Source organism: Kogia breviceps, chromosome 4, assembly GCF_026419965.1.
Source record: "Kogia breviceps isolate mKogBre1 chromosome 4, mKogBre1 haplotype 1, whole genome shotgun sequence".
Taxonomy (NCBI): Eukaryota; Metazoa; Chordata; class Mammalia; order Artiodactyla; family Physeteridae; genus Kogia; species Kogia breviceps.
The window spans coordinates 121,141,812-121,152,901 of NC_081313.1; the positions used below are offsets into that span (position 1 = coordinate 121,141,812).

The following is an 11,090-nucleotide window of genomic DNA, read 5'->3' on the forward strand; positions in this document are numbered from 1 at the left end:
AGGGATATGCCGACGTAGCAAGGTTAGTGATGGTATAGCTGAGTAACTGGCTGACTCCAATGCCTACAGGCTGAAGCATTATACTATATTTCTTGTCATGCAGCACGCCATCATTAACTTGCTTCGCTCGATGAACTTGGCTGCTGGGTACACCTGTTGCAGCCCATTCCGTGTGCCATCCCATTTCTTCTAAAGACATGGTTGTGGATGCTTGTGTGTGTGTGTGTGTGTGTGTGTGTGTGTGTGTGTGTTCACATGCTGTGTTGTTACTCCACACTAAGCTGCCTGGCATTCATCCCTTGGGTCCTGTGCTTCCTTGCAGGTGAGCCATCTAGGTGGTCATCCTCGCACTGTGATTGCTGCTGCAAGAATGGCAAGGGTGACAAAGAAGGAGAGAGTGGCACCTCTTGCAATGACCTCTCCACCTCCAGCTGCGACAGCCAGTCTGAGGCCAGCTCTCCCCAGGAGACAGTCATCTGTGGGCCCGTGACACGCCAGACCAACATCCAGACTCTGGACCGTCCCATCAAGAAGGGCCCCGTCCAACTGATCCAGCAGTCAGAGATGCGACGGAAAAGTGATCTGCTCCGGACTCTGACTTCAGGCTCCAGGGAGTCGAATATGAGCAGCAAAAAAAAACCTGTTAAGGAAAAGCTCTCAATTGAGGAAGAGCTGGAGAAATGCATCCAGGATTTCCTAAAGATCAAAATTCCAGAGAGGTTCCCTGAGCGAAAACATCCATGGCAATCTGAACTTTTACGGAAGTATCATCTATAGTGGAGGGCGGGGGAGGTGGGAGAAGAAACAGATCGTGTCACCATTTTGAAGTAAACCTCCTAAAAGAAATTCATATTTGAAAAGAAAAACAATAACTAACTATACACGTTTGTTAGAATACAGTCGCCCACTGATATACTACTGCCTATTTACCTAGTTCACCTTAACATGTCAATCCACAGGGTAGATTTCTTTCCAGATGTGGAAGTATAAGAAAATCTCTCTCACTTCTTATTTTTCTTTATTTGTTTGTTAACTTGGTCCCATGTGCTGAGTATCTTATCTATAATGAGAGCCAGATACATAAGTATAGCTGAGAGGCCTTGGGAATCATTTATCCCATACTGGGTTTTGCTCTCCTCTTCTACCTCCCTCCTTTGAATGAGAATATGGTAGAGATCTGACCCATTGCCATAGGTCTGGATTTTTAAATTTTCCTTATCCCTTTTGTTTATGGGGTAAGGGGGGAATGGCAGATTTATATGACTTTTCACTCAAATCGATTATGTGCCAGTTTATATTGACTCCGTATGCATGAGTATTTGTGCAACACAAGCCCAACAAAGTGTGTGTATACACACAGTGCACATGAGCCCAGGGCCTGGGCATCCTAAGAGGTGTGCTTCTACTCCCAGCAGCACCCTCTTAGAGTCCTTCAGACACAGAAGCCTCTGCTCTTATCTTAAAACCCTTCTGGGAAGATTTCCCAACCTCTCTTGGCAACACTTCCTAACATCAGAGAACCTTCATCATCAACAAATTACCTTCCTTATTTCAAAATTAACACCCTCAGGCTCCATTTTACTGCGTTGCTCTTTCTCTGCACTAGGAGAAGGTGAGAAGAGCTAGTCACATATTCTTTGTGCTTTTTAAAAAAACCCAAAACACCCCGAATCCACACAAATGACCGCAAAACAACCCCATGTTCAGCCTTCTCTACGTTGAGCTGAATTAGCTTCCTTCTCGCAGTGTTTTCAGAGTCCTTACCGGCCATGTTTTCATGGTGTGGCCTTTTCACATAATCCACATTAAGTTCTCTGCATTCCCGTGCAGCTGTGGAAGTAAGAAAAACACACAGCACTTGGATGAGGGTCCAGCCTTTTGTTTTAAGAGGAAATTGTATTCCACACCCCTCCTAGTAATGTCTCATAACTTGTTCAAATTGCAGTGCTTCACTGTTACTTCCTTATATCCAGTTTTGTTTACCTTTGGGATCTGGGATTTGGCTGTGTCCATACTAGGATTTGGCTGTCGTTTCTGTGATATCTGTGAACAACCCAACTAGATAACTGAAGCTCTGAAATTAAGACTTTGGCTTTCTAAACTGTCTTTCTTGATTATATCCTTCACCTATATAGACACAGCCAAAAAGACACTGTTAACAGCCATCCATCCATGTGACTCTGTATTCTATTAACGTACCAATAGTTTTTTCATAGACTTGTGGTAAGTGAAGATTAAAGGGGAAGTTTTTACTTTCAGCATTCCTCGTGCATTTCAGTGGGAACTGAAAATATAATTTGTCCATCATTAATTGTGTGCCAAGCACTACTAATTTTTTTTTTTACTGTGTGTGTGTGTGTGTATGTGTATATATATCACAGGTAATAAAGGCAACTGGATGATGTTTGTAGGAGGGAAACATAATGACCAATTGCTTCTTTTTGAAATCTTTCACTGATGCACATTTATCATGTAAGAGGTCTATCTTGATTCCTGTTATTATTGCCCATTAGTATATGGATATCTTTCTGAATTTTTATTAATTCTTACACCTGGGCAACAGACTCAGCCAATGTTTTCTTGTCCTAATGGTTCAAATGGACTTTACGGTTTTGCTGAAGTGGAAAAGAAAGATCATTTGGGGAGCTGAGTTGTCAAGAGAATTATAATTATGAATTTAAGTGGTGTTCTTTTTTGCAGTAGTATCTTAGCAGATGTTTAATCTTAACTACAACATAGCTTTGTACAGCCTACCAGTATGTCTTCATTCTTTTCAGTGTTTCTTTATACTACATCAAAATATCATTTTAATAATAGAAGATTCTGCAAAGGACCATAGAACTTAATGGGCCAAGAAGCTAAATTTGGTGAAAATATCCCCAAACTCACTTTGGTCAAAGGATTCTTTGGTCCTACTGGAAGTTCTGTCAAAGAGTTGGGGGTCTAACTAAAATGGCCGAAGTCCCAACTTTCTTACATTTCAGACCTGATCGTCATGCCTTCAAGATAGAAACACACTAGTAAGAATTAGAGAACTAGTAAGATGGCAGTCAACACACTACTCCTACTACATACTTTAAATAGGAAAGTAAACACTGCAGAAGAAAATGTTCATGACATTATTTCTCTGTTCTTTGACCTGTCATGAATTTGTTTCTGTTTAGGCTGTCTTTATACCCCCAGTGAACAAAACCAGTGGTGGCAAGTCTGTTTAAAACAACAGTAACATTTTAAATCTGAGTCAGCTCTAGACTGACACTCACACCAAATAGTCCAAGTAGCTGAAACAACAACATGGTGTTCATTTGTGTGGTTGTTGGTGTGTGGAGATGACAGTAGACCTGATCAGTAAAAGGCTCTGCAGAGGCACCGAGTCCATGCGCATCTTCAGTCCCAGTTCAGGTGGAGTTCAAGTGAGGTCTGAGTGGCCTGCAACATTGGAGATGAGTTCTGGGTAAGTGAGTTAGAAGATGCAATGCTGTAGTGGCCCTGCACCATGAATCAGGCCCATTTTCCTGAACTTAAAATAGTTTGAAGCACTTTTAGTTCGTTTCCGGACAGAACAATATATATGGTTCACTTCTTGAATATTGGTTATGACAAGGGCTGATATGAAGAGCCTAGTAGCATCAAATAGGTCAAATGAATAACGAATCATATGTGCGGAGCCCCTACTCAGGTAGCCTCCTAGAAAATTCTGCAATGCTAAATTCCATTGAGCTTGGGGGAGGTCATTCTCTATGGTATATGGGTCTTCTGAAGGCAGAACTATATTTAAAATAAAGTCCCCCTACCTACTGTCAAAAAGGGAGTGATCTGTGTTTAGCAGGAAAGGGGGAAGACAGGAAAATAAAACTGTTGGATCATTGTGGTAGTGTGCTCTCCCTCCGCCTGCTAAGAAAAAAATTGCACTGAGATATAGCCATAAAACAACAAAATGAAGTGGTTTCCAGAAGTTGCAGTGATGTTATCCTTTGTAACTGTAGGCACAGTTATCTTCCTGGAAATACATGCATGATGAATTATAATAAAAGGGGAACAATTCACAAACCTTAAGTGTTCCCTTTGTTCTTTATTCCTCCATAGCTATGTCTACCCCCAAGTGATTCATTTGCAGGGGTTACATCTATTAAAAGGGAGCTAACAAGGAATTTTTCACTTTTCCATTGGCCTTGTTTGATTCCGGGGCACCTTTATCTATAGGCACAGACCAGGTGTGTATTGTTCATTTTGGGTCCTCTTAGTTCCCCATTGCTTGTACTTCGGGATTACTTTTGCTTCTCTGATTATCCTTTCTGATTCCTTTAGATTTGGATTCCTTTCGATTTAGATTCCTTTCTGATCATCCTTTGTGCCAAGCAAAACATGCTCCAGTGAGACAAAGAAAAGGCATATATGGTGTTTTGCAAAATTACTTGACCCCAACTCCCAAAATGGGAAACAAACTTTGATTCTCATATATTTTTCTCTGTTACAGTTTCAAATTTCCAACTTTTTATTTATAGTGTCTCAATCCAGAACACTTAAGTGCTGGTATTTTCTGCCACTAGCTATCATGACGTGCAACTTGACTAGTCTTGCTCTTCTGGATGATATTTCCTAGATTTAAGACTCTATGAGCTTTTAGGAAGAATCGTTTGTCACCTTCACGTGACATTGCAATTTTCAAAGGAAAAATGATGGGAGTTATTTTTTCCCTGATGACTCTGTGGCAGATAAATGTTTTTGCCAATCTGCATGCTGGGTTATACGTTAGCATGGGCCATTTCTCTCTTAATGTCTTGGTATTGTTGGCATCTTGCAATCCTGATGGCCCACTGTTCCAATTTATTTATTTTCCTTTATATTGTCAAAATAACACACGAGGGAAAGAATCAGAGTGAGCATTCTGTATTCTGAGGTAATATGGAGTTAGATGTCGTTTGAACAGGACTGTACAATGATTAATATCTGCAGAGAAATTAGACCAAATGAAACCTGCTGAAATGGGTTTGATTTATATTGCCTTCATCATTCTGATTTTAGAAGAAATGGTTATTGCTCTCCACCCCTGCTGAAAGAAAAGAGTGTTTGTTAAACTTTAATAATCACAGCTTTGTGATGCAAGCACAAAGCTTATTTGTTTGGAATGTCTGTTTTTCTCATCTTGCCATATACATTGGAATGGAGATTCTTCCCCTAGTGACCTCCACTGCAAAAGTTTTGGCAGTGTTTCCAATACTCAGCATGCATTAAATCATTTGCAGCACTTGCGTAAAAATGCAGATTCCTTGACCCTAACCCCAGAAAGTCTGATTCAGAAACTTCAAGCAAGGCCAAGGAATCTGCATTTTGGGCTATCATCCTTAATGGTTTTGATGAGATGGTCTATGGACCTTCCTTTGAGAAACTCTGCTATTTAGGGACTATGCAGAGGTCAACATTTCTCTCACTTCCTAGTGGCATTTCCTCTCACTTTTTTTCCACTACAAATGAGTCAAAGCATGCATAATTCATTATCTTAAGAAAAAAGACACAAAGAAGAACATTCTAGGACTAGGGCAGAGCAGATTTCCATAATTTGTTTGCCCTTTCATCTGCCTGTCCATCATAACATTTTCTTCATTTTGTGTATGTTTGATGTTTGTGCCTTTTTTTTTCCAAACTGAAAACCTACATCAATATAGTTTTATGACTGGGTAGATGGGAGCACATCTCTGAGTGAGATGTGTCCTAATGATACCCAAGAAGGAACAAAAATAATGAACTTTTCCAAAGAAAGTTGTTCATTTCTAGGCCCTTTTACAGTCTGAGTGAGAGGAACCTTAGAGTGATCCATAATTTAAGGATGTGTATGGCCCCAAAGGAGGTTCCAATAACTACACATTCAAGCCACCAAAATAAATATGGAATGTTTAGTGAATTTAGCTCTACTTCACGGATGAAATCCTGAGTCATTGTATTGCTAAGTTTGTCCAGTTTGATTTAAGCAGGACTAGGAAGTTCTCAGAGTTGAAGACCCTGAACCCCAACATTAACTAAAAACTTCAAGCAAAACCCATGGGGGAGAATAAATTTTTTAAAAAGAAATAAGGAGTGTTTTCAAAATTCCATTTGTAATGACATGAAATTCTCAAATTTTCCAGTCACTCTGACTAGGAGAGATGGCCGTACTATGATTATTCAGAAAGAAAAAAATGTTGGAGGTTTCAATGACCCAGTTAGCCCTATCCATGTAACACAGTAACTGGAGATGTACCAGATTCCCACATGCAACAGGAAATAGAGAATAGATGGCTTAAATTCATGCTTGTCATGATATTAGTTAATATTTAAGTAAAAACTATTATCAAAGGAAAGTGAAGAGTGCTTAATGAAACAAATGCACTTTTTTCCACTAATTAAGATTATTTGGCCAAGAAGTTTTTAAAAATCTTAAATTTGATTCAGTTCTTTTCCCTCCTTTACTTCCCAAGGGAAGTATTATTTCTCTTTATTCCTCAGCTTCCTAACCTTTAAAAAAATGTTCTTCTTGTTTGTGAACAAATTGTGTTGTTTATTTGATAAAGAATTTTTAGTTCCTAGACTGTCATCCTTGCTTTATTTAAGGAATTTACTTTGAGAAGCCTGAAGAAAAATGTGTCCCAGTCCAGTGACTATCAAGGGGTTTTTCCTGGGGGGAGGGAGGAGGTGATTTTCCTGTTAATCAGCCTTCTAAAAGCACTTAGATGCCAACCGGAGGATTAAGTCTCCTCTCTCCAGCAATCTCTTCCATCTTGTCAGTTTATTCTTAGAATTGACCTTTAGCTAATTTACCTGCACTTGCACAATAAAAATCAACATAACTACAGACTCTCTTATTGCTGATGTTGGCTCCATTCACCACAAATGGAAGAGGATTGATGCGCAACTAAGTAGTGGAGAAGAACAGCTTTATAATTGTGTCTGTGTGTGTATGTGTCTGTGCGTACACATACATGTGCAATTTTTAGGTCAATGTTGGGTCGGTGGCTAGTGCCCATGGTAATGCTATCCAAGTTTAGGGAAAAAGTCTTTGGTCACAAAGTTTAACAGCTTTTAATTCAGCACAGTTGTTTGTCAGTACTTGAGATGGTTGAGTAAAGCTGGTCTCCTGATACAAAATTCAAACGTTACAGATTTCTGGATGAAAATCAAACTCTTTTCATTTATATAGTCACTAGTGACATCATACTCAAAGAAAAGAAAAGAAAAGGGAAAAAAAGGAAAGAAAAAGGAAGCCTTGAAAGCTAAAATATGCATAGAATTCACATTGATCACTAGCAGTTTTTCTCGACTACAGCCAGTGGTCAGTGGTTTTTCTTACATGTGAGAGACAGAAACACTGTCAGGAAAGGCTCTGATTTGTGTGGGTTATGTGCATTTAAGGCAGTGACTCTTATCCAGGCGTGATTTTGCACCCCAGGGGACTTTTGGCAATGCCTGGGGATATTTTTGATTGTCGTGACTTGAGAGGTGCTACTGGCATCCAGTGAGTAAAAACCAGGGATGCTGCTAAACATCCCACAATGTACAAGACAGACCTCACAACAAAGAGTTATCCAACCCCAAATGTCAATAGTGCTGAGGTTGAGAAACCCTGAGTTAAGGGTTGGCTCAAATTTTCCAAGGCATTCTTAACCATGTAGAGAAAGACTTCTGGGCCAAGGGATAGGATGAAATGAATGATAATAATTTGTACCACCTGAAGTCTGTGTTGGGTTTATTTATTATCTCTTTATACAGATGTGAATGCTGAGATTTAGAGAGAGATATGTCATTTTTTCCAGCGTTCCAGTAGTGATGAAGCAGGCCTATGGTCTAACTCTGTCTTCGACTTAAATCTTTTTCTGCCTCAGAAAAGTGATACTTCAGTGAAGTTATCAACCTTAAAACAGCTAAATGCGTTTGTTGTGAAGCACTTTGGGAGCATTCTGAGTTCATGTGACCCTGTTAAGGATGCTTTTCAAGCTGATCAACAGTAGAGAGCAAGGTGCTCTCAGAAAGGAAACAGGAAAGCGGGAGCAAGAGTGCTTAGAACAGGCCAACAATTCCAACATCTTTAACTGCTCGTTGTGTACTTTGTTTCTTTGGGTCGCACATCCTCACTAAAGATGATATTTAGATCTTGGAAAATATGATTGTCAGACTCATACAGATGACCCTTATGCCCATGTTTTCAGAGATATGACAAGTCCAAGCAAGGCCTTGGCCACTGAGCCTCGTTATTTCATTTGCTTGTACTGACTGACCTCATTAGAACACAAAACAGGTTTGTATCTTAAATAATTTGGCATTTTTCTTTTAATTTATCACACCAACCTCACAGTGATAGAATAAAGGTCCAATCATTCTACCTCCATTTCGTACAAGGGAAACTGAAGACCCAGAGAGTTGAAGTCAGACATTCATTTATTCATTTGTTCATGCATTCATTCAGCAGGTATTTGTTTAGTGCATACCGTGTACAGTCACCATGATGAGCATTATAATCTACTAGGGAATTGAACTTGGGATATAGAACTTGAATTCAGATCAAGTTTGCATCCTAGGCTAACATTATTTTTGTATGTAGCTCTGATCAACATTCTAGATTTATGGTTTAAATATTAAGTTATAAATAATGTAGACTACGAACTTGTCATGCGCTAGAAACTCTACTAGGTGTTTTCTATGCCTTATTTAATCCTAGAATAACATAATGAGGTAGATCTTGTTACTCTCCTCTTTTTCACAGATGAGGTCAGTGAGACTCAGAAAGGTAAAGCAGCACCTAGCTTGACAACGACAGAGACAGATTTTCATCTGTCTTGGGAGTTTATTAGACTCCCAAGGCTGACAGCTTCACCACCTCATGACATAAGCTCTTCTTCTCTGTTTTCTGGATTTCACCTTTTTATAGTTTCTTCTGCTCTAAGCAAAAGGTAGCCAGGATGATTCCAGCCTGACATCCTTCCTGCAAGTTGTTCACTCTTTTGAGTTGCAAGTTCCATTGGACATGCATATCCCTAGGAGATCAAGGAAAAAAAAAGATTTGGGGGGTACCACAGACTGTACTTAATGGTAAAAGCCCTATCAGGGGGCTTTGTTGTAGAACAGGTATCTAGTGAGTACTGAGCCCTATGAAACCCACAGTGGTAAGATAGCTTCCATGTCAGAAGGATAGCGCCCGAAGCTGCTGGCTGTGCTGTTCGCAGGTGACTGGGGCAAATTTCACGAAAAGTAAAATGTGTCTGTATATGTGTGTGTGTGTGCATGTACATGCACATATCTGCCATTTTTACTTTTTGGCTTTTTAAACAATTTCAGTTTTTGTTCATGACAGGTCAGAAATCCAAATATGATTGACTGCCCCTAGCATCTCATCATTACTAATCTAAGTTGGAGAAAAGAGAGGCCTCTAGAGAAAAGAAACTGCACTGAAATATGTGAGTGTGTGTGTGAGGAGTGTGTGTATACTTGTGTGTTGTGTGTTTATGTATAAATTTTGTGTATATATGTATATATGAGTGTACATCTATCTAAATGTATATATATCTATATCTATACATTTGTATACACACATAAACAAATCTTAGTTTGAAACTGTTTGGAATTTTGGGTTTGAGGGACTTATAATTTATTTTTGATTTTCTAGATAGTCTAAAATAGTTCTAATTTCCAAAAGTCTCTTCCACTATGAGTATATGTATATATCTATGGTACAGAGAATATGGTTAGAATACCTAGGTTTAACATCTATGGATGCAAAGCCAAATAAAAGTACATTTAAGGAAAAGCCAAACTTGGAAAAACTGGCTTTCTTATTTGAACCATTTGTTGGAATTTCAAACTGCTGTATGTGTTTTCAAACTTGCTCATTAAAACACACACACACACACACACACACACACACACACACACACACACCACCAAATGAACATCATGATGTTTAGGAAGAAAAGAATAAGAAAATGTAGCTCTATGATAGCACAAATCCAATGGTTACCATATCAATGGTACTTCACCTACCTATTGGTTAATTTACTATCTTCTCATCGATTTTACTTCATCATTCATGGGGGGGCCCCTGTGGCCTTATGTATTTGTAGGTGGAGCTAGTTATCTGTTTAATTATTTTAAAACTATAGTAAATAATTAATATGCATATTATAAACATATACTAAAGCTCAAGGGCACATTGTAATAATAACCAAACATTTCCTAGACTCCTGCAAGTAACCCTTTAAGCCTTTTTATACAGATACCAAAATAGTTGCTCAAAGAAGGAACAACATAAAGTTAAATGAAAGAAAATGTTACTTATCTGTTTTGGCATCCTATATGCATATGACCAAATGACTGAAATTTGAGCACTCTTAAGGATACAGTAAGTTATGTTTTCATTCATAGGCATGTGCTTTGCATATTTTGGAGAATATGAAAATTGTTTTAAGTCAACCTATGCAAACAGGACTTCCCTGGTGCTCCTTGGGATCAGTTTGTATGCATACAGCCCATACCTTCAGAAACTCAGCCTGGCTCCCAGGCAAGATCTTAGCTGATGGTCCAAGCACACACTCCTCCTCCCAGGGACCTGTCAGGTTTGCTCAGACAGTCAGAAACATTTGCAAACCTATCAAGTATGGTCGTTCCTTTTTTTTATTCCCCAAATCTCCCTGCAGATGTGGTCTTAAAAGCATAAGAAAGAAAATCAATTTTGTAGCAATTTCATGTTTTAATTAGGTTTAAGGACACTTGAAGAAGGAATGTTTGTTTTTCCCCCAAATTTTAGAGCAGAGGAGGAGGTTTAACATCAACCTTGGCTTCAAGTTCTCCTATCATTTTCTTTCATTCATTTTTATTCTAAAGGAGAATGTTGAATCAGGATAATTTTGCTTAAAATATTCTGCTTAGTTTAGAAAAGGACAGATTAATTTGTGTGTGTGTGTAAACATGAGGGGTGGAGAAGTGGGTGTGCCAGAACCCCTCATTACCCTGTTTCTGATCTAAGGAAATGGATTCAGGAATTATCGGAGTGGTACTGTACTTAAAACACCAAAACAGAAACATAGGGGGCCCCATTTCAGAGTCCCACTGAAAGCTGTTAATGG

General features: G+C 39.0%; 1 protein-coding gene across 1 annotated transcript in view; it reads left to right on the forward strand.

The window, feature by feature from the left end:
• Nucleotides 1-9,904, forward strand: part of KCTD16 (potassium channel tetramerization domain containing 16) — a 285,519-nt gene extending 275,615 nt beyond the window's left edge. Inside the window, exon 3 of the mRNA XM_059060602.2 lies at nucleotides 323-9,904. Coding sequence (XP_058916585.1) covers nucleotides 323-777 — 455 coding nt within the window. The 3' untranslated portion in view covers nucleotides 778-9,904. The remainder of the gene's footprint in view (nucleotides 1-322) is intronic.
• The last annotated feature ends 1,186 nt before the right edge of the window (nucleotides 9,905-11,090 follow it).